The sequence below is a fragment of the Mobula birostris genome, chromosome 1 (genome assembly GCF_030028105.1).
Source record: "Mobula birostris isolate sMobBir1 chromosome 1, sMobBir1.hap1, whole genome shotgun sequence".
NCBI classification, from domain to species: Eukaryota; Metazoa; Chordata; class Chondrichthyes; order Myliobatiformes; family Myliobatidae; genus Mobula; species Mobula birostris.
In genome coordinates this window covers 108862178-108886820 of record NC_092370.1, presented here as the reverse complement: position 1 = coordinate 108886820, position 24643 = coordinate 108862178, and the positions used below count along the sequence as shown (strand labels likewise).

The 24643-nt window shown below is 39.6% G+C and overlaps 1 protein-coding gene across 3 annotated transcripts in view; it reads right to left on the bottom strand.

Annotated features, from left to right (window-relative positions):
• The window catches only part of LOC140198807 (serine/threonine-protein kinase OSR1-like), a 142079-nt gene that overhangs the window by 11647 nt on the left and 105789 nt on the right, over positions 1-24643 (bottom strand). For all 3 annotated transcript variants that reach the window (XM_072259866.1, XM_072259875.1, XM_072259884.1), the window contains 6 exons: positions 21509-21557; positions 16026-16091; positions 15657-15779; positions 7355-7390; positions 4932-5135; positions 1436-1500 (listed from right to left, as the gene is read on the bottom strand). In XM_072259866.1, coding sequence (XP_072115967.1) covers positions 1436-1500; positions 4932-5135; positions 7355-7390; positions 15657-15779; positions 16026-16091; positions 21509-21557 — 543 coding nt within the window. The remainder of the gene's footprint in view (positions 1-1435; positions 1501-4931; positions 5136-7354; positions 7391-15656; positions 15780-16025; positions 16092-21508; positions 21558-24643) is intronic.

Below are 24643 nucleotides of genomic sequence, written 5' to 3'. Positions count from 1 at the left end.
ACCACTAAGCACATCTTTCCCTCCCCCCCTCTCTCTGCATTCCGCAAGGATCACTCCCTACACAACTCCCTTGTCCATTCGTCCCCCCCATCCCTCCCCACTGATCTCCCTCCTGGCACTTATCCGTGTAAGCGGAACAAGTGCTACACAGGCCCTTACACTTCCTCCCTTACCACCATTCAGGGCCCCAAACAGTCCTTCCAGGTGAGGCAACACTTCACCTGTGAGTCGACTGGGGTGATATACTGCGTCCGGTGCTCCTGATGTGGCCTTTTATATATTGGCGAGACCCGACGCAGACTGGGAGACCGCTTTGCTGAACATCTACATTCTGTCCGCCAGAGAAAGCAGGATCTCCCAGTGGCCACACATTTTAATTCCACAACCCATTCCCATTCTGACATGTCTATCCACGGCCTCCTCTACTGTAAAGATGAAGCCATACTCAGGTTGGAGGAACCACACCTTATATTCCATCTGGGTAGCCTCCAACCTGATGGCATGAACATCGACTTCTCTAACTTCCGCTAGGCCCCACCTCCCCCTCGTACCCCATCTGTTACTTATTTTTATGCACACATTCTTTCTCTCACTCTCCTTTTTCTCCCTCTGTCCCTCTGAATATACCTCTTGCCCATCCTCTGGGTCCCCCCCCCCCCCCGTCTTTCTTCCCAGACCTCCTGTCCCATGATCCTCTCGTATCCCCTTTTGCCAATCACCTGTCCAGCTCTTGGCTCCATCCCTCCCCCTCCTGTCTTCTCCTATCATTTTGGATCTCCCCCTCCAACTTTCAAATCCCTTACTCACTCTTCCTTCAGTTAGTCCTGACGAAGGGTCTCGGCCTGAAACGTCGACTGCACCTCTTCCTAGAGATGCTGCCTGGCCTGCTGCGTTCACCAGCAACTTTGATGTGTGTTGCTTAACACTCTTTTTACCACTTCTTGGCTTTAAACAAAACTTCCCAAAATATTTTAATTAATTTAGATGAGATTATTAAAAACTTCTTCAAAAAAACCAACACTTGTCCAGATAATGGTCTATTTATTTTGGAATTGGGGATGAAGGTTCTTTCTCAATTTGGTCAGAAACACAGGGTCAAAAGGGATGCTGCAGTCTGGAAGCAAGTTAGCAGAGTTGAGATGTACACATACTTAAAGGGAGTAATAGACAACATACTGGACAGAGGAGCTCCGGAATAGTTAATTATCAAATGGACTGAGGTAAGGATGGGCAATGGGAACTACAGAGTGGAAATCTTGATGATGGTGAAGACATGCATCCAGCTCATCACAATTGATATTGAAAAAGGATTCTTCAGAAAATATTCTGAAATTTTTAAAAAGCACTGACGCAGAACCTTTTGGACACCTTATTGTACTTTTTGAACTTATAATAGCTCTAGGTACTACATTAGCCAATATAAGATTTCACTTACCGCAATCTTAACACAAGGCTAATGGGTGTTTGGTGCGTATCTGCAGCAGTGGAACCAGGAGCCAGCTGAAAACAAAACAATGGAAAAGAAAAAAAAACAAATCAGTATTTGTTTTCTAAATGATTACAAGATGTGGGTATTTCTGTTAATTATGACAATGACTGCACTCTAATTGCTCTGAACTGAGGAGGCAGTCTGGCAGTGAAGTCACAAATAGGCCATACTGGGCAAGAACAGCAAATTTCCTTACATGAAACACATTAGCAACGCAGGTGTGCCTTTATGCCAATCTAGCAGTTTTGTGACCATTACTGAGAACATTAAAACAAAAATAGATTTAATTGCTGAAACACTCCAATTGCCATGTGAAATCTGAATTTACATCTATGGAGTTATGCTCCAATAACTTAAAGTGCCACACTAGAATCTCTCTTGGAAACTTCACAAGAGCCATACACATCTATGGCTTATGTTCAAAGAGAGGGTGAACACATTCCAGAACCAAGCAATTTTAAAGATTTATAGATTAGCCTTCTGTTACATCTATATCAAAACATTAAAGAATACAATGAAATGCATAATTTGCATCAATAACCAATACAATCCTAGGATTATGCTAAGGAGCAGTTTGCAAGTGTTGTTATGCTCTTAGTGCCAACAGAACATGCCCATAACTTCCTAACTTTTACATCTTTTGGAATATGTGAGGAAACTGGACCACCCGGAGGAAACTATCGCAGTCACGGGGAGAACATACAAACTCCTTACACACAGCAGTGGGAATTGAACCCTGATCGTTAATACCGCAAAGCATTGTGCTAGCTGCTACACACTTTATATTTAAAGTTCAAAATTTATTAAAGTACCATGTACAACACCAAGATCTATTTTTTGCAGACATACTCAATAAATCCATAATAGAATAATAACCATAGCAGAATCAATGAAAAACTGCACCAACTTTGGTGTTCAGTGTGCAAATGATACCAAACTGTGCAAATACAAACAGAAACAATAATAATAAAAAGCAATAAATATCGAGAACATGAGTTGAAAGTGAGTCCATAGGTTGAGTGAACATTTCAATCATGAGCAAGTGAAGTTATTACCTGAGGTTCAAGAGCCCGATGGTTGAGGGGTAATAACTGCTCCTGAACCTGGTAGTGAGAGTCCTGAGGCTCCTGTACATTCTCCTTGATGGTAGCACCAAGAAGAGAGCATGACCTGGGTGGTGGCGGCCCTGATGATGGATGCTGCGTTCCCATGACGTTTCATGTAGGTATGCTCAATGGTGGGGAGGGCTTTCCCCTGATTTACTGGACCCCATCCACTACTTTTTGTGGGATTTTCCACTCAAGGTGTTTACATTCTAGGTTGTGACACAAGTCAATATACTCTCCACCATACATCTATAGAAGGCATCAAAGTTTTAGATGGCATGCCGAATCTTCACAAAATCCTAAGGAAGTAGAGGCATTACCGTGCTTCCTTCATAATTCCACTTAAGTGCTGGGCCCAGGACAGGTCCTCCAAAATAACAACAAAAGAATTTAAAGTTGCTGACCCTCTCCATCTCTAATTCTTTGATGAGGACTATTTTCTCAAGTCAATAATCAGCTCCTTGGTCTTGCTGACATTGAGTAAGAGGTTGTTGTTATGGAGCCACGCAGACAAATTTTCACTTATCTCCTATAATGCTGATTCGTCACCACCTTTGCTGATGACACTCCTGCCACTGGCCGAATCAAACTTGAATATGGCATTGGAGCTATGTTTAGCCACACATCATGTTGCCCCACACCATCTTTAATAAACAGCTGATATTTCACATACAATCAACATCAAACCATTCAATTAGATTATGGATGATCATCAATCCATTTAACTGCTTTTTCTCTTTGGCTCAATGAAACTACAGTTATTAATTTGTTGGTTATAATTAATCCAGTATGCATATCCTTTTATATGAACAAATAACAGATTTTCCAATTCATTCACTCCTGACAGATTTTAATTTAAGATTATACGAGGGGCATCATTAAAAGTGCAATGAAATTATACAGCAAAGGCTATGTCTCAAGCAAACAGCAAACAGTTCAACAAATTAAAGAGACCATTTTAGCAAAGAATCATTGGCTAGATATGCAAAGCATTGCTGGTTTGCTAAAGACCAAATACAAGAGGTAGAGGTGGTCTCAAAAAGAATAAGAAGTTGTACAAAATATTTTGGTATGTGTTTGCAGTATTAGCGAAAATTCAATTGCAAGAGAAAGTGAATCAGTTCTTCAACTTGTATATTCCTCAACGTAGAGTCAGAGAATCTAAACTACACCAAGTTCAACATGAGACCTACTTAACAAACTGCTTTTGTTGCTCAAACACCATTTAAATATATTTTGCCACTAATGTACAACTTAAAATGTGAAGTCTGAAGAATTATTTATATATATCTCTATGAAAGTTCAGCAAGAAAGACACCAAATTGAAATAAAGTTCAAAAGTTGGAGATAGCAACAAGAGGCAAATCTCATGAGACAAACCATATCCCATCCATTGAGAGCAGTCGTCTACCATTTGCCATTATAATTTTTTTAAAACTGTACAACTTTCTTGTAATGATTGTTTTAAATTACAGTTAGGAATTCCTTAACATTGAAAAATGTAATTTGGGAATTATTAGACAAGAAATAATCAAATATCGTTTACTTTCAAGCTTATAAAGCAAAGATGAAAAATGTTGCTGGGGTCATCTACCCTATCCAGTGCTCCCGGCATGGCCTCCTGTACACTGGTGAGACCCGGCATAGATTGGGAGACTGCTTTGTCATGTACCTTTGCTCCATCCACACAAAGAGCGTGATCTCCTGGTGACCACCCATTTCAATTCTACTTCCTGTTCCCATTCTGACATGCCAGTACATGGTCTCCTCTACTGCCACGATGAGGTCACACTCAAGATAAGAGGAGTTACACCATATAATCCATCTGGGTAGCCTCCAGCCTGATGGCATGAACATTGATTTCTCGAGCTTCCATTAACTGTGTGCCCCCCTCTCACCCTCCCTCACCACCCCCATTTTCCTGTTTCCTTCTCTCATGTTATCTCCTTTTCTGCCTATCACTTCCCTCTGATGCTCCTCCCCTTTCCTTACTTCCATGATCTTGTCTTCTCCTATCAGGTTCCCTTTTCTCCAGCTCTCTTACTAAAAAACATCCCAGCTCTTTACGTCACCCCCCTCCCAGTTTCACCTATCACCTGCCACCTTGTATTCCTTCCTCCCCTCCCCCCACCTTCTTACTCTGACTTCTCCCCTTCCTTTCCAGTTCTGATGAAGGGTCTCGGCCCAAAATGTTGACTGTGCACCCTTTTGCACAGATGCTGACTGGCCTGCTGAGATCCTCAAGCATTTTGAGTGTAGCTTTGGACTTCCAGCATCTGCAGATTTTCTCATGTCTATGAAAAATGCTGTCACCCTTTTCTAAAAATGTAGCATACCTGAGATGCCGGTAGTTGATGCTGAGCTGGAGCTTGCTGAGCCGGGTCTGGTTTTGCCACAGGTGTTGGGGCTGCTAACGCTGAAGGCTGGCCAGCAGGCACCAGATTGGCATCGGGTACTTTTGGTGTTGGCTGAGGTAGCACCTGTGGGGTTTGGAAAGGGACTTGAACATTTGAGCCTGGTGCTTCTGCTGACGTGTAAAGCTACCATTAGGGAAAAAAAAACACAAGAATCATTCTCATATTACTTTATATTCACTTTAGTAAGCCATTAATATATTCACTAAGCCACAAATCTCATTGATTTGAAATGTCCTCTAGGTGGTGTTGATAGCACAAATGGCATTTTGGAATCATCATCAGCAAACAGGAGGCTATCATTGTGGCCATCACGCCAGCTCCAACAATTTGGTAGAGCTATCTAATCAATCAGACCTCTTATTTTCAATAGTCCTGTAAATTGTGGTCATTTGATCCAATTCCTTTACTTGTTACCAATGAATCAGCTGACACTATCCTTTATTACATCCTTTCCTGCCTTGAGGTATAAAAGTGGGGGTTTCAACTAAAACTTTAGGTACTGGTTTGGCTATTCCTGGAAAGAGCTTCTCTTGATTTGAGTTATGACACAAACAGAATCTTGGATAACACTTAATGTACAAAGGAAGACAATCAAGACCTCTACCAGATCTGTATTTACTTGTTCTGCTCCTTCAGTCTTTCCATTTAGCAACGTTTTCTAGTTACTAAACTGATGCATCTCTGAAAATCCTTTCTCCAAGGTGATGCTCAACAAAGGTTTAAAAGATGCTTAAAGTATCTTCCCTACTTTTGCTCTCAGTACAGCCAAGGCTGTTTGCTGCTTTTAGCTCCAATGAAATCTCCCTTTGCAAATTGTCTGATGACTGGTAAGAATGTGTACACTACACTCAAGTTACATTGATTCTGAAATTGCCTCTTTTTCCCTGCCAACTTATCAGCTTATTAACTGATTTTCCTCGATCCCCCTAGTCAGTTACTATACTGCTAATAAAATGTCAAAATTATATAAGCATTGACACTTGCAAAGTTTGAAACTATGTCTTGTACAACTGGTAATGTCATTTCTTAAACAGTCTAATAAAGACATTTACCACTCTACCCTTATCAACAATACTCATCACATTAAAAAATTTATGTAGCGATGCATGATTTGCTCTTAACAAATCAGTGCCAACATTTCATTTATCAGTCCAAAGTTTTCCATTTCTCCTTGATTAATGGTTGAGTACTTCTTGTAACTTGACTTGCTGGGTCTGCATTTGTGTGGAGTAGATCTTCTAGCAAAGTCTCCAACATCGTCAATTCAAATCTAGTGACTTTTGTGCTTGAACACTGCAAACGTTTTAAGTACTTTGCTAATACCCCCATATCTAATGGTTGGTAAAACCTCCTATTTTATTGATAAAGAGTGGCTACAGTTAAATGCAGAAAATGAAACCATCTTCAATCTTTGGTTTTATTTTTTTGGCACTCTAGATTTACCATTTTTCACTCTTCCCTACCTTGATCAGTTTTCCCTTGTACTTTTCTCCCCTCAAGCTGAACCTAAAGTTTGCACTATTTTCTCAGTCATAGTCTAACCCGCACATGCTGCCTTGTGACAAATTTCAGGACTGTCATCCCAACTTCAGTAACTCTTGTGCATTGATAACCAAACACTGACACAGAACTCAAGGCATAGACTAGCCTGAGAACTACAGTATGTACCTCATCACTAAACCTCCCAACTTGCATATTGGCGATTAAGCATAATACCATGGTAGTTGGACAATAATTTTGCTAATTGCTGTTCCAAAATTAATGTTCACTGTTTTAAGCAAAAATCCTTTATAAAATAAATACATATAACATTAAAATGAGTTCTATAACATTACAAAAGCTAGTTAGAAAAATAATTTCACTGCATGATATTAACAAGGTGGTGATAGCTCCTCAATGATTAATCAATAACCTCTAAAGTCATCTACTTCAAATCTTTTGTTGAGAAAAGGAATACAAATCCATTGCACTGTTTGATTTGTGGGAGGTTTTGTGGGACACACTCAATATTTTCTAGGTATAGTGGGCCAAATTATCATCTGAGTCCTAGGTTGAACTCAGTCACTGGTACTGCAACCACTTCTCTCAATCAGGTACATGGAAAGTGATGCCCAGAAAAAAACCGCAATAGCAGCAAGGTGTCACATAGCTATCATAATCTTCGACACTTCGTTTAATTATGCTGTGCTATAACAGACATTCATTGACCATCCTTTTCCATCAATAGAATTCAGTAGAACTGCAACATTAAAAATCAAGTAGCAGTTTTTCAGGTAATTAGTGATTCACTTTGGAAATTACACAAATCCCATGATTTAAAAGGAGAAAACACTCAGAATCACCTCTTGGCCCGGTGGAGACTCCTTCACTCTGGGAGACTGTTGAAGGAAAAATAGCAAACAATCATTGTAAAGTACCATTTTAATGTCTGCAACATAACTATAAAATTGCAGAAATCGAATCAGAAACATACAGCATGAAAGGAAGCCTATTGTGCCAAATCTCCACAGACCACCAAGTATCCATTAACATTATTCATACAACAATCCCATTTCAAGTGACCACACCCCACCATAGTCATATCAACTTCCTCCAAATTCTGTCAGTCACCTGCATACCAAGACCAATTTACAAAAGCCAGTTAACCTACCAAGCTGTATGCTCTTGGGATGTGGTAGGAAACCAAAGCACATGGAGGAAATGGCACATAGTAACAAGGAGGACATGAAATTCCAAATAGACAGCAGTGAACGTCAGATTAAACCTGGGTTTTCAGATCAGTATACGGCAGCAGCTCCAGAGTTGTGGCACTCTGCCGTCAAAAATTAAAAAAAAAAGACACTATGAAGTTTAAGATTTAGTGTCAATCATCCCAGAAGGGGTTGCGATAATGGGGTGGATATATTAGTCCTTAAGACATACACCCATTATCTTTCATGTTTGTTTCTAATAATGTGTTATTTTTAGAGCATCAAAAAATTGATAACTTCTGAAAAAATGGTCAATTGATGTATAGTCAAATTTATCAAGGTACAGTGAAAAACATGTCTTGTATACTGTCCATATAGATCATATCATGCACAGTAGCAAAGTGGTTAGCACAAAGCTTTACTGTACCAGTGACCTGGGCTCATTTCCTGCTGCTGTCTGCAAGGAGTTTGTAGGTTACTGAATCTCGAAAAGACTTAGATAAGGTGAATGTGAAGAGGATGTTTCCTATGGTGGACATATTCAGAACTAGAGGGCATGGCCTCACAATTGAGGGGCGACCCTTTAGAACAGAGGTAAGGAGGATTTTTTTTTTAGCCAGAGAGTAGGGAACCTGCGGAATGCTCTGCTACAGACTGCGGTGGAGGCCAAGTCCATGGGTATATTTAAGGCGGAAGTTGATGGTTTCCTGATCGGCCAGGGCATCAAGGGATATGGCGAGATGGCAGGTGTAGGGGTTAAGTGGGATCCGGGATCAGCCACGATGGAGTGGCAGAGCAGACTTGATAGGCTGAAAGGTCTAATTCTGCTATGTGTTATGGGCTTATGTTCTCTACCCTCTGAGTGCTCCAGTTTTCTTTCACAATCCAAAGACGTACCGACTAATAGGCTGGTTGGTCAACGTAAATTGTCCTGTAATTAGGCAAGAGTTAAATCAGGGATTGCTGGATGGCATGGCTTGAAGGGCCGATTCCACACTTTCTCAATAATAAGAAAAATTAAAAAGCAGTGCATGAGGTAGTACAAAATAATAAAGGAGAGCAGAATAAAAAGAGTTGTAAAAAATGCAGCACAGCAAAATAATAAGACGCAAGATCAAAATAAGGTAGATTGTAAGGTCAAGAGTCCATATTATTCTACTAGGGAACAATTTAATAGTCTCATAACAGCATGATAGAACCTGTCCTTGAGCCTGGTGATAAGTGCTTTCAGGCTTTTGAAATTTTGCCTGACAGGGTGGGTGGGGAGAAGAGAGAATGTCTGGTGTAAGCAAGGTCTTTGACTATGAAAGTAGGGGAATATGGTAGCAATCTTTACTAACCTAGTGCTACTCCACACTAAAATTCTAAGTAACCTCTAGCCCTTCACTACATTAGGAAGCCCGAAAAATATTTTAAGCCAACTCTTCCCTCCTAGTCCTCTTATCCTCATCACCTACAAATACATATCTGAGCAGAAGGCAACCACTTGGCATATATTCTGTCATTTAATATTATGGTTGATCCCATGGTAACCCCAACTTTGCAAGTCTATAAATTTAAGGTAACTTTTCATCCATTGCACATCAAATATGTCTTCTCTTAAAAATGTTCACTGAAGCTTAACAACTTTTATATTCAATTGCCCAGCAACACATGATAATTTAAAAAACCATTCTGTTAGCCTTAATTACTTGCAATCTCTTTACACCAGCCATCTGTGAATCATATACTAGGACATACTCATCTCAAAGTTTTGTATCTCTCATTATTTAGGTAATGTCTTTAAATTGGTACTTGAGAAAGTGGACAATTTTACATTTTTTACAGGATACTTCACTTGCCAGATCTTTGCACACTTACTTCATTTACTGATAACCCTTTATAGCATCAGCTTCAGTTACTTTCCCAACCATTTGTGTGTAATCAAAATTTGGCAATAATACTCTTACTCAAACTGTAAAAAGTTGATATCTGAGCACCAGTCCATATAGCACACCACTGCATACAGACATCCAACTTGCAAAAAGACTCATTTATATCTAATAGCTATAATTCATCCAATGTCTCCCCTTTATCCTTAACATATGTTACCTGTTCAAAGAATTTCAATAATTTGGTTCCATAAATAACCTAATTTTCTTCCCCCCCCCCCCCCCAAATTAGCTTCCACATTCCCTTCATTAAGAATTTCAGAACAGCTTCTGACATTTTCCACATGATAAACATTATGCTTCTTGGTCTGTTGGTTATGTTTTCTGCATCTTATCATTTTGAAGAAAGTTATATTTGTTAATTTTCAACTTAATGGAGGGTTCCCAAAATAAAATAATTTTTGGAAAATTAAAACCAATGTTTCAATGATCTCATTGATCACTTCTTTTAAGTCTCAAGGATAAAAACATCAGGAATCTGAAATTTGCAACAGGTCCACCAATTTACTCAATAACACTGTAAACTTAAGGTGGCTCTGTTGGTAAAAAATGAAATCAATCCTTAGAAAGATGACATAGGATCAGAAGATGTAGAATCCTTGTGGGTAGAGTTAAGAAACTGCAATGGTTTTAAAAAATTTGATGAGAGTTACATACAGACCTCCAAACTATAGCTAGGATGGGGGTTACAAATTACAATGGGGGATAGAAAAGGCAAGTGAAAAGGGCAATATTATGAAAGTCATGCAAGATTTTAATATTCAAGATTGTTTAATGTCATTTCCAGTACACAAATATAAAGGAGAACAAAATACTTGTTACTCCACATCTGATGAAGCATAAAAAGCACAGTAAAATAAAGAACTCAATATTAATAAAAACAATAAATATAAGTACATACAGAGATTGACTGCATGTCCATAAAATGAAGCTAGGTACAGTAGTGTCTATACATAAGGTGGCTGACAGGAAATGATAAAGTAGTGGTGGTTGGGGGTGTGAAGGGATAGGTTAGTGGGTGGAAATTTTGATCAGTCTTACTGCTTGGGGAAAGTAACTGGGTCTGGTAGTCCTAGCGTGCATGTAATGTAGACTCCCTCTTGATGGGAGTGGGACAAACATTAGCACTGTGGGTGGGATCCTTCATAATGTCACTGGCCCTTTTCTGTATATACTTCCTTGATGACGGATAGATTGCAAGTAGATGCTGGATCCCAAGTGGGAATTTGTAGAATGCCAACAAGATGGCCTTTTTAAAGAGCAGCTTGTAGTTCAGCACACTAGGGGAAAGGCAATTCTGGATTGAGTGCTGTGTAATGAACGAGATTTGATTAGGGAGCTTAAGGCAAGGATACCCTAAGGAGGCAGAGATCAAAATATGACCGAATTCACCATGCAGTTTGAGAAGATAAAATCAGTATAAGAATGGACTAAAGGGGATGACAAAAACACAAGATCTGAACTGGTCAAAGTTCACTGGAAGGGGCCACTAGCAGTAAGATAGAAGTTTGGGAAGCTTTTAAAAACCAACAGAACTCAACAAAAAATGCACAAGGTTGAAAAGATAAAATATGAAGGTAAGCTAGCCAATACTATAAAACAGGATTCAAAAACTATTTTCAGATATAGAAGGAGTAAAGAGAGGTGAGAGTGGATATTGGACCACTGGAAAGTGACTCTGGAGAGAAAGTAACAGGTGACAAAGAAATGGCAGATGAACGCAATAAATATTTTGAGTCAGTCTTCACTGTGGAAGACGCTAATAGCTTGCCAGAAATTTGAGTGTCAGGAGGCAGGAGTATAATGTATATTACTAAAAAGATGCTTGGGAAGCTGAAAGGCTTGAAGGTAGACAAGTCACCTGGATCAGATGGACCACACGTCAGGGTTCTAAAAGAGGTAGCTGAAGAGATTGTGGAGGCATTTCTCCCGAGAATCATGACACTGTTAAGAAGGGAGGGCCAGCTAGCCTGACCTCAGTGGTTGAGAAGATGTTGGGAGTCCATTATTAAGGTTTTGGGGTACTTGGAGGGAGATACGTGATAAAAATCTGCCAAAGTTAGCATGGTTTCCTCTAGGGGAAATCTTGCCTGACAAATCTGTTGTAATTCTTTGTGGAAATAACAAGCAGGATAGACAAAGGAGAGTCGGTGGATGTTGTTTATTTGGTTTTCAGTAGGTCTTCGACAAGGTGCTGCACGAGACTGCTGAACAAGCCCATGGTTTTACAGAAAAGATACTAGCATGAATAGAAAAGTGGCTGACCGTCCAGAAGTAAAGAGCTAGAGTAAAGGGAACTTTTTCTGATTGGCTGCTGGTGACTAGTAGTGTCCTACGGAGATTGGTTTTGGGATCACCTCCTTTCACTTTATATGTTTATGATTTGGATGATGGAATTAATGGCTTTGTGGCCAAGTTTGAGGATGACATGAAAAAACAGGAAGTCAGTGCTGAGAAAGGAGGGGGTCTGCAGAAAGACAGATTGGGAGAATATGCGAAGAAGTGGTAGATGGAATATTGCACAGAGAAGCGCATAGTCATGTAGTTTGGTAAAAGGTGTAGACTATTTTCTAAACTGGAACAAAATTCAAAACTCAGAAGGCGTAAAGGGACTAGAATATTAAACCAAGGATGTAAGGCTGAGGATTTATAAGACATTGATCAGACAGCAACTGGCCAATTGTGAGTAGTTGTGGGCTCCTTTTATACAAAAAGATATGCTGGCATTGGTGAGTAGCCAGAGGAGACTCATGAGAAAGATCAGGGTTAATGCACAAGGAGCATTTGATGGTTCTGGGCATGAATTTACTGGAGTTTATAAGAATGAGTGAGGTTGTCATTGAAACCTACTGAATACTGAAAGGTATAGACAAAGTGCATGTGGAGAGGATGTTTCTAATAATGAGAGTGCCTGGCGCCTGAGGGTAATGCCTCAGAATAGAAAGGCGTCCCTTTAGGACATAGGTGTGGAGGAATTTCTTTAGCCAGAGAGTGGTGAATTGATTGCATGGACAGCTGGGAAGGCCAAGTCATTGGGTATATTTAAAGCGGAGGTTGAAAGGTTCTTGATTAGTGACAGCATCAAAGGTTACGGGCAGAAGGCAGATAAATTGGATTGACAAGGAAAATACATCAGCCGTGATTGAATGGTGGAAGAGACTCAATGGGCCAAGTGGCTCAATTCTTATAAGAAACAGTACAGATGTTGTAAATGTGAAGCAACGCAAAATGCTGGAGGAACTCAGCAGGTCCAGCAGCATCTATGGAGGGAAATAAACAGCTGACATTTTGGGGCAAGACCCTTTATGATTACTGGAAAAAGAGAGGGCTGAAGACTGAAACTGTACAATCTGTGCTGATCCTCTATTAGAAAGAAACACATACATCAGTACAAATTATTTGTCACTCATTTCTGGCATTAATTTCACTCTCAATGCTCTCTTCACTAACCACCTCTCCATTTTCTCTGCCGTCAATTTACAGCTATGTAAAATGAACATTTTATTTTTGTAGCTCATGTATGGGCAAATTGAAATTTACTTATAATACATTCAAAAATATGAAGCTGCCCATTTTGGCATGAAAAATAAGAAATAATGATGCGTACCTGTAATCGTAATCAAATGTCAGAATTTTCATTGACTTAAATGAAAGGTTTTGTTATGTGGCAGTGGTACAGTGCAAAGAGAATATTACTATAAATGACTAAAATAAATAGTGCAAAAAAAAAGGAATAACAAGGTAGTGTGTATGGACTGTTCAGACATCTGATAAGGGGAAGAAGCTACTCCTGAGTCAATGGCTATGGAACTTCAGACTCCTGTAATTTTACACTCAATGGTAGTAATGAGAAGAAGGCATATCCCAGATGTTAAGGTCCTGAGTGATAAACGTCATCTTCCTGAAATACTGCACATTAATGGTGGGGAGAATTTGCAGAAGTCTTGTATAGACATACAGTAATTAGTAAAGGTAGATCATATACAACAAGGGAATATTTAATGAGCAAGATTTTGCTTCATTGAGATCACATTTGAATTAGGTGTACAATAATGGTCTTTCTAAAAGAAGGATGTTAATTCATTGAAAACTGGAATCTGGAATAATAGATTGCACTACAAGGAAAGCTGGGATAAGTTAGGCTCATATTCGATAGAGTTTAGAAGACTGAAAGTGTATGCAACTGAAACACGAGATCCTGAGGGATCAGGACAGGATGGTTGTGAAGAATCAAGAACAAAGGTCATTGTTCAGAAATAAGAGAGGAATGAGGCAAACAAAGTTTCAAATGGTTACAACACTTTGGACTTGTGGTCATTTGATTTTTGACTTCTTAATGAGCAGTGGGGGTCTTTGAATATTTTTATGAGCACAAGTAGGTTACATTTTGTTACGTAAGGGGGTGAACCACTCTCAGTTAGTCAGGAGTACAGAATTATGGTCAAATATGCCATAACCTCGCTGAATGGCAGGAGAAAAAAAAGGCTGAGTAGCCTCTTTTAGCACATGGTTAATAATGTTGTATGACAAGGAACTGAAAGTGTTTGTCACAAAAAAAATATACAGCTGTGTTTTGGTTCTCACATTACAGAAAACATAACACAGCTGATATAAACTAGTCTTAACACTAGATTTAACAAAGCTTGCTCAATGTTTCAGTGATATTATATAATATTTCTGTGGAAGAAATAGCAGCTCCTTTGGAATTGGATGTTGCATAGTTTGTGAGCTAGCAGCAAAGTAACCAATATACATTGAAGCTTTGTGTCACGATATTGCAAAATAATTTCAAAAGTGAAGTTGAGAGTACAGAACTTAATGTGCCTGTAAGAATAAAAGGTAAAGGTAACAGGTTTAGGGAACTTAGGTTTTAAAGGGATTTTGAGGTCCTGGCTAAGAAAAAAGGAGATGCATAGCAAGTTTAACTAGTGAGAAACAAATAAGGTACTCGAAGAGTACAAGAGATCAAGGAGGGCTAAAAGGCGGCATGAGGTTGCCCTAGCAACCAATCCTAAAGGATTCTACAGGTATGTTAAGAGTAAAAGGATTGCAAGGGACAAAATTGATCCTCTGGAAGATCAGAATGGTAACCTATGCATAGAGCGTAAAGAGATGGGGAAGATCTTTAATGGATTTTTTGCATATGCATTCACTCAGGGGAATGGAGATAGTCTATAGAAGGGAGGCAAAGCAGAAGTGAGGGCATGGGCCCTACAGAGATTACAGGAGGAGGTGGTGCTTGCTATCTTGAGGCAAGTTAGGGAGGATAAATCCCCAGGGCCTGACGAGGTGTTCTCTTGGACCCCGTGGGAGGAATATGCAGAAATTGCAGGGGCCCCGAGCAGAGATATTTGAATGATCCTTAGTGACAGGTGAGGTACTGGAAGAATGGAGAAAAGCTACTGTTGTTGCATTGTTTAAGAAGGGCTATAAAAATAAACCAGGAGATTATAGGTGAGTGAGCCTGGCATCAGTAGTGGGAAAGTTATTAGAAGGTATTCTAAGGAACTGATACATGAGTATTTGGATAGACATGGATTAATTAGGGATAGTCAGCATGGGTCTGTACACTGTAGTTTGTGTCCAAGCAATCTTATGGAGTTTTTTGAGGAAGTTACCAGGAAAAATCGATGAAGGCAAGGTAGTGGATGTTATCTACAAGGACTTTGCAAGGCATTTCACAAGGTGCCATATGAGAGGTTGGTCAAGCAGGTTCAGTTGCTTGACCTTCAAGATGAGGTGGTAAATCGGATTAGACATTGGCTTTATGGAAGAAGCCAGAGGGTGGTAGCACATGGTTGCCTCTCTGACTGGAGACTTGTGACTAGTTGAGTGCCGCAGGGATCAGTGCAAATGCTAGCAGGCTTTTTCCAGAGGTCATGGGTTAAGGGTGAAAGGTGAAAAGGTTAAGGGGAACACGAGGGTTGTGAGAGTGTGGAATGAGCAGCCAGTGCAAGTGGTGCATGTAAGCTCAATTTCAATGTTTACGTATTCTTTTTTGTCTCCTGAATTAAAAAACCTACCCGCAACTGAGAAACTGCAGCCTTTCCTTCTTCACTCTCTACATCCAATTCATCATCACTCCATTCCCAGCCACCATCTTCTGTTTTGTGTAATCGACCACTGGAGCCTGGAACCCTTCTCACCTATTCAACACAAAGCTATGTACATTCAGAGAAAAGTAATTATGCAATTGTAATCATCTCATTCTCTCTATTTTACTTGAGCTTTAACAGTAAAATAGATTCAGATGCATACCAGTGTAAATTAAAAAAAAGTGTAACTCCTTCCAAGACTTCCCACATCCTCTGGACTCCTCACTCCATTTTGTCCCCTGTAGGACTGCACTTAAAAGTGCATTTTGTAGGAGAATAGAAATGAATAAAGTTTACCTTTTTTGATCTTTCTGCCATAGTAGGTGCTCGAGCTAGCAATTTTTCTTCAAGATATTCCTTGTTCTGAAAATAATTAAAGAGTTGAAATTAATACATTTACAAACTACTATTCAAATTGAAAGTGTAGAGATTATCTGCCAATCAAATTGGGTTAACTATGTGCTTTGTTAATTCCATCTCTATAGTTACTTGATCAATGTTTCTCATTGAATATTTAATTGAGAAGCATCAAGCTCTATTTATAGCTAATAGCAAGCTTTGAAGATAATTGTCCTGAAAAATGAATATTAAGACCCAAGCTGGTTTGGCGTAATCAAAAATATACCTATGGAAGTACTAAAGCAGGACCTTCAATCCAATGAAAGCACAAGAAAAATCAAGTCAAATTTAATATTTGCATGCCATATTTGGAGAAACAAGAGCTGTGATATTCATAGCAAATATTTAGTTTTTGACATGTAATTTGGAAATCACTTGAATTATTAAATGGAAAGATAGTATAAAAATAATTAAATTACCACCTGCACCACCAGGTTCAGGACAGTTATTACCTCAAGCATAAAGCTCTTGATGGGGATAACGTCGCTCTCTCCATCATTCAACTGTTCCCACAACTTATGGACTCACTTTCAAGGACTCCATCCCATGTTCTCAATATTTATTCCTTATTTATTTATTAATTATAATACTTTTTTTGTTTTTGCAGTTTGTTGACTTTTGCACAGTGGTTGTACACCCTGTTGGTGTGGTCTTTCATCGATTCTATTAAGGTTATTTACTGAGTATGCTCACAATAAAGTGAATCTCAGGACTATTTTGGGTGTTCCAGCAACAGCTTCTTCCCCTCCGCTATATAATTTCAAGTTTTTTTTCTTTATTTATCATGTATGGCATTGTACTGCTGCCACAAAGTTAACAAATTCCATAACATATGCCGCTGACATTAAACCTGATTCTGAATATGGTGACATATGTACTTTGATAATAACTTTCATTGAACCTTCAAACTTTTCTAATGCATTCCGGGAAGTGCAAAAAGTTAACAAAGATTAGAGTATATTAGTCAAAAAAAAAGTATATAAAAGAGGATATAACAACTTGAAGTATAAATGTACTTTTTGCTCTTGACTTTGATATTCTATATTCCTGTCAATAAAGGAAAGTTCTTTTCACTATATTAGCTATCTTATCTGTCCCTACTCCATGGTGCTTCCACTATTTAAATGCAATCTTCCCTAGTTAAATTGTTCTGATGACTCTAGTTTCAAATCTTTTCTCCCTTCATATGCCACTCCATCTGTTCAGATCTAGAATTCTTTCATAAATTCCTTCTCTTTCTCATTTTTGTTTTAAGTCTTTTCTTAATAATTCAAAATCATTTTCTATACTGATCAATTATATCTCTGCAGTATCCTAAAATGGACCTTCATGATAAAGGCCATACCTACAGAAGTGCAATTTTCAGTTCTAGATTTCATTAGTGGATTGTTGACCAAGAATACAAAACAAAATTCTAGGGACATGAGCAACACTAACAAACTCAAATTGTCTATCCCTGTTTTAGCCAAAACAAAAAGGCCCTTGAAAGAGGTGACCCTTATTGAACTGCTGCTGTATAACAAAGGTACTTCCAACAATGTTAAGTGGTGACCCCAGGAGCTTCACTCAATGACCACAGGTTCCCTTCAGATGTATGTACTTTAATGGGATTCTTTTAAATGATTCTTCCTTTCCTTTGGGATGAAAATCCTCAAACTTCAATCTCGTCTTCTTCTTAAGCACATTCACCCCTTCTGGGACATAGGCTAGTCTCTCAGTCTTTCAAGGTGTAGCCCATCTAGGATCCTTCCTTTCTAAGTGATGAGATCTTTGGAGTTTCTGTAGCGCCGGATTTTGCACGGGATGGAGTTGCTATCCCCATAGCCAACCCTCGTTTCGCAGCAGCGTTTGGGACCACCTGTGGAGAAGCTGAATATCTAGTCTGCTGCCTCTTTTATATATAAAAAAAACCTAAATGGGGAAACAAGGTGCTTTGTACATAACAACTTATAGGGCAGACTGATACAATGTGTTCTTTTGTTTGGAACTCAGTAACAGAGTCCTCATGTATTGCCCATTTTTAAAGCAGGTGGCCAGAGTGTCAGTGCCCCACTTATATTTTTATAAGCTGTCCATGGCCCTTGAGTGAAGCGGAACCAATACTTCAACTCTGGACGTGTTTCACAGTTCCTTCCAAGTAGACAGAAGCTTTGTACTCAAAACATGGATACTAGCCATTTTTCCCCAGAACGCTTGTCATGTCTTTATGAACTGGGAGGTTGGTGTTGCTCGTGATCCTTTTACCATCATGCATAAGACATTGGAATTGTGGCAAATAGTAGATAGGGCAAAGTGGGCCAGCAGCAATAGCCACTTGAGAATAAGTAGCTCTTGCTATTCATCTGCAGTTGCATTTTAATGAATTTTGTGTGGCAGCTACAGAAACACAAGGCACAATTACATTTGCAGAAGTAGTCGAGGACTAGTGCAGTATGGAGTTTCTAAGTACGTTCTCTTATGACATTTCTGAAAGCTTTGTTAGTAGAGTCCTCCTCAGCACAACACCACTACTTACGTCAAGCCTCATCTGAAACTTTTCTGTAGAAACGTATCAAGCTTTACTTCATTTTGCTCAGGTGAAACACTGACCTAAGTTGCTGGATCTGGATTAAGCTGGAGGCACAAGGCCCAGAAATAACATTCCTGTAAGTGAAAGTAACTTGTGAATGTTCTGTCTGTATTCCCTAGTGATTATGCTTCTGCTGGCAGTGCAATGTCAACGGATTAAATTAATTTCCAAGAATTTGTGCAAGACTCTTTGCAAAAACTGAAAAGGGCTGATGCACTGAGGCAGGTCATTGAGTTGTTGAAATTGGCTGAGCACAAAGTGCAGGCTATTCAGACCCTTGTATCTACTCCAGCATTAAGTCTTTTACCTCGGCACCACTTGCACTAACCCCATATTTTGCAATTCCCTTAATACACAAAAATATAAATATATTCAGCAACTGAGTCTCTATAGCAGTTTACGATAGAAAATCTCAAAGGTTCACCACTTTAAGTAATTTTTAAAAATGCTGTATGTTAAGACCAAAGTTGATGCACTCATTATGGCTGACTGTATCAAAGGCTTTATCAGGTCAATGCATGGTGTGTATAGTCCCATGTTCTGACCACAACACCTCTCCTGTACCTGGCACAAGAAAAAGATCATGCTCGATGTGCCTCTGTTCACTCTGAAACCGCACTGACTCTGAGGTTGCCTTTGGCAATGGTAGGGATGATCCCATCCAAGAGAATATTGGTGAGGTCTTTCTGGTGGTGGACAGCAGGGTCCTCTGGTGTTTGAGAAATCAGATTTCTCCCTGTTGTTCTTGATTGTCACTGGAAGATTCTATTGAAGCTTGGCTGTCCCTGAAATTCCTCACCATTCCTGCAGCAGTTCCATGAAGGCCAAAGTGGTCAGGTTAAACAACGGCGATCTGTCTGACCCATTCCCCATCAGAACCAGCATGACTGCGTTTGGGCGCCAACGCTCTTTGCCATCTTTTTCAGCATGATGCTATGAGAAGCGAAAGAGATCACCTCCAGGAGTATCTACATCCTTTCTGCACTGACAAAGATATCTTCAACCTCTGCCACCTTCTTGCCCAAACAAAAACCATGTAAGAGCCTATTCTTGAGCTATTTTATGCAGACGACTGTGCTGTTCTCACACACACACTCGACATGCTATAGGCTGTAGTCACTTAGCTCACCAAGGCTGTAAGGGCATTCAGGTTAACTGTCAGTCTGGACAAAAACAATAATCCTCCATCAGAAGCCCCGTCGTGGCATTTACTACCCACCTTGGACCCCCACCACTGACGACCACCTTCACACCACGGTTGAGCAGTTCACCTACCTGGGAAGCATCATCTCTAACGACGCTATGATAATAAGGTAAGTTGACAATCGACTCGCTGGAGCCATCAATGCTTTTGGGCGCCTCCAGAAACTTGTATGGAAGAACCATCAGCTGTGTCTGTCCACAAAAATCCAGGTGTACAGGGCTGCAGTCGTTACAACATTGCCGTATGGCTCCGAAGCCTGGGATTTGCACCACAAGAACACCTGGTTGCTTGAGTGCTTCCATCAGTGCTGCCTCTGCTCCATCATGAGTATCAGCCGACAGGATCATGTCTCCAATAGTGGAGGTCCCGGAGAAGGTTCAACTTCCAAGCATTGAAGCCACTTTGCTGCTCAAGCAATCCGCTGGCCAGGCCACGTGTCTCGCACGGACAACTTCAAGTTACCGAAAGTAGTACTCTATGGAGAACTCTCTCAGGGCAAAAGAGATCATGGTGCCCCGCACAAGAGGTACAAAGACCAACTTAAGCAGCAGCTCTCTCAGGCAAATATCAAGGTCAACGAGTGGCAACAGCTGGCTTCTGACAGAGACGTTGAAGAATGCTGATCGACGGAGCAGCCAAGAATTTTGAGGAATCCAGAAGAGCGAATGCTAAGAGGAGACTCAGCAAGGATCCCACTACCCAAGTGCCTGCACCCAAGCTGTTCCCGTGTCCCTACTGCTCCAGAGTCTGCAGATTCAGAATTGTCCTCTACAGTCACCAACTACCGTGCCGGTGCTCCTGAGGACTCCTCTTTCCTCCTGATTTTTGCAAGCGAAGAACCGGCCTTCATCCGATGCACTCACATTTTACCCCATGTTATATTTTTCCATGTACTTGCATATTCACTTAGTTGAAAACCCTTCACTCACATCTCCCCCATCTAAATATATCCTCCTCTCAGATATGTGCATGATGTAGTTTTTCAACTTGATATTGGTAATCTTAAGTGCTCTGCAGCACAAGCCGATCCAAAATGTGACCATTAGGCAATTGTGCAGATGGTTAACGCTTGGTTAATTTTAAAAACTCTTCCAATTTTCATCCATCTCTGGAACCCTGCTTATGTAGGCAATGAGAACAAGAACAGGTCAGAGGAATTTCTTTCCAATCATTTATGAGGGTGTCTTCCATTGTTGGCTTCATCTGAGTTAACAGCCACCCAGACTGCCATCTGTATATTAGCTTTTGATATCATTCTGCTGATTTTCTCGTTTTAGTAACTTAGAATGGAAAGCTTTATGCAAATGTTTTTTTCTTCTTCTGAGTGAAGGTTGTGTATTTGATAAGTGAACAGAGGAATACAAATCACCATGTGCACAAAGTGCCTCCTGGGATGTATATGAATACTGTAGCTCAGCAACAATTACTTGCTAAGTGTTGCAACTGTGTGCACCTATAGGTCTTTGGGTACAGCAAAGCATTCCTTCCTTAGGTTATCGTTTCCAATATATACTCTGGGTGATATACAGATGAAACTTGCACATTATCAACACAGCTGAACAGGTGCATCAGTTGTATTGCTTAACTGTTTTTTTTAAAATCACTTACCTTTGCTTTTTGGAAAAATTTGTGCTTTAAAAATTCTGCGGCTGTAGGTCTGCAATAAAAAAATTCTAATTAAGAAAGAAAGAAGTGATTCTTGACTAGATGAACTTAGTAGATTACAAAGGCATATCATTTGAAATTTTACTGAATATTGTTTAGAAAACCCATTTGTGATAAAGAACAAGGGAAGATTAGTAGACTGTCAGTCATTTGTTCAAGACAACAGCTAAAACTTGAAGACTTAAAAATGGATTTCCAATCACTGTCTAAAATGCTATTACAATAACAACATTTCCACTTTGACTTGATATACTTCTCATTTCACACATCCTGGTTATTGCACTGTGATTAGTTTGACAGAAGCTTAGAGAGTATCAAATAAAATAGCATAATCTAAAGGCTGGATGATATTCAAAAAGCCAAAACTATGAGGAAGCTTTCTGTTCTGAAATGCTTTTTAAGTGGACTATAAAGTGACCGATTAATAAAAAGTAAGTAGTCGTCTGAAATGAGATAAAGCAGCTAAAATCACATGAGCTTAATGAACAAATTGCTGTGATTATTAATAAACTAGATTGTTTATACATGCGATAAACACTTGCCTTAGCTTTTCCCAGGTTTGGAGCACCATACAAGTGATGAAAGCATGTTTGAAAAGTACTCAATGGAATACAAGCAGGACAGAGACAATTAACACTGGGCTTTCAAAGTTATATTTGCATTGTGGTTATGTACTGGGCTCAACATCTAGAGTAATCTGTGCCCAACACCAGAAAAACACTAAAACTACTGTTACGTGACCACAGTTTCATTTACTGTGGGTGTCACTTTAAAACACCTGGATGAGATGGGACTATGACATCAGTATAACAAGCTGCAAACAGACCGCTGGGACTTTCAGAGAAGGAGAGAGTGTGGAAGCTTTGGACCTCAAGCTGCCAGCAGGAGCTTGCTGCCACAATGGCTAAAGTCTGATACTTTCCCTTGCCAGATTGTGACTGTCACTTCGTATGATCCATATGTGGATTTTGTTGGAGTGCCCTGTGGCGACCACCTTTGTTAACCCTTACATGGTTTCAGGTATGTTATGTGGTAACCACTTGTGCTAAGGAATATTCCATGACTGTTACCTTGTGATATTTCTAAGTGGATTTCAGGACAACTCGACGGATAAGATCTTCAGCGACTGTTACTTTGTTTTCCCAGTGTGGAACCTGTGGAATTCTTCGTGATCGCCTCCACTCTACATTTTAATGTGGATTTACAAGTTTCTCTCGTCACTTATTCCGTGGATTACCGGACCTTTCTAGTTTGCCAACTTAAGACTTTAAGAACTGTTCCTAAACTTGACAGTTTGGGAGCCACACACATATAACACTGTTAACCTCTGTTTATTTCATTTAATTTTCTATACTTTGAGTAGATACTAATACATAGTGTTTTAACATTAAAACCTGACTCAATTTGTGATCTATTGCTGCTTGTACATAACGTTACTGGAATGTGGTAAAGGCCAACAGGCTCGGTAATCTTCAGTCCAGCACCCTACCATAATTTGGTGAGCATGTTCATGTATACAGATAACTCAAACCCTTCAAATACATGAGATGAGCAGTGCTCCATTTGAAGCCTTTGTGATGTAAGGGTTTGACATCGCAAAGTAAGTGCTCTATACTCAAAGCTCAATGAATTCAATCAAAGGCCTTTGTGCCACTTCCTTGAGTTATTGTTACTTCACATTTGAAATTTGATTCAATATTGGGAATATGGGCACAGTTTGAAGCCGAATGTAACGTAACCTGATCAACAACATTTACAATCAATCCTGCAACTCTTCGTGCTGATTCTCAAAGTAGATAAGTAACTCCTGGTAATCACACTGCACAGAAAACCAGTTAGCCTATTGTGCCTGTGTTACACTTTTTAAAAGAACCTGTAAAATTCCTAATACTCCCATTCTCTTCCCCATTAGCGAGCAATAGTGGTTATTTTCATGTATACATCAGATTCCTTTATAAAAGCCATCATTTTCTTGTTTCACTTTCTGTATTTCATGATCCATCATGTAAAAGCAATTCTCACTTCATTTTGAGTTTACTTAGCAATTTTCTTAATCGTGCCTTAGTAATCCTCCTGTATGTGATGGAAGTTTCCCATTTACATTATCCTTGAGCTGTGTCAAGTTGGCTCACAATGGAGGTGCCGATATTGGCTACAGGTACCTAATGTTAGAAAGGGAGATTAATTAAGGATCATAGTCCTTAATAGTAAAAAGTACCCCAACTAGCACTCGTTTGTACATTTATACAGTATATACAACATTGTGTGACACCAGGGAAACAAAAAGCACCTTTTCAGCTGAAGTCGTTTTGAAACGTAGTCACCATGTTGTTTAGGAAACAGTACAGCCATATTTATTGCTCCTCTCCTCTGCCCCCACCACCGAAGAAGCAGAGATAATACTAATTAGCTGTTCTATTGAGGAACAAATACCGAATCAGGGCGAGGGGGATCTCTCCTTTCTCCCCTCCTACATGACTATTTACTCTTTCAGCATGCACCAAATTGCCTTTGATTATCTCTATTTGCTCTATGTACAGTGTTGTCACTGGATAAAATCAATCTTTTATTCCACGGTAGTGTAGTGGTTAGTGCAATGCTATTACAGTTCAGGCCATCAGATTTCAGAGTTCAACCCTGGCGACCTCGAAGGAGTTTGTATGTCCTCCATGTAAAATGTGTGGGTTTTCTCCAGTTTTCTCCCACAATCCAAAGATGTGCTGGTTAGTAGATTAATTGCTCATTGCAAATTGTTCTGTGATTAGGTTAGGGTTAAATTGGGGTTTGCTGGGCAGTGCAGCTCGAAGGGTCTATTCCACACTATATCTCTAAATAAAATAAATAAATAACCTCTAAATAGACAGGATTAAGGAACCCAATTCTTAATTTTGCCAATTTTAAACTTAAGACAACCTTAAAAGGTAAGTTTTTATTTGATTATCCGTTCTTTTAAAGTATCATAGGAAATATGGTCATCATTATAAAAACAAACAGTCATTTTCATTTGATCTAACAAAGTGATTTGTGGAATAAGTAGGCGTTTACAATTTGTGATTGCAACAAGTTAATTATCCAGCA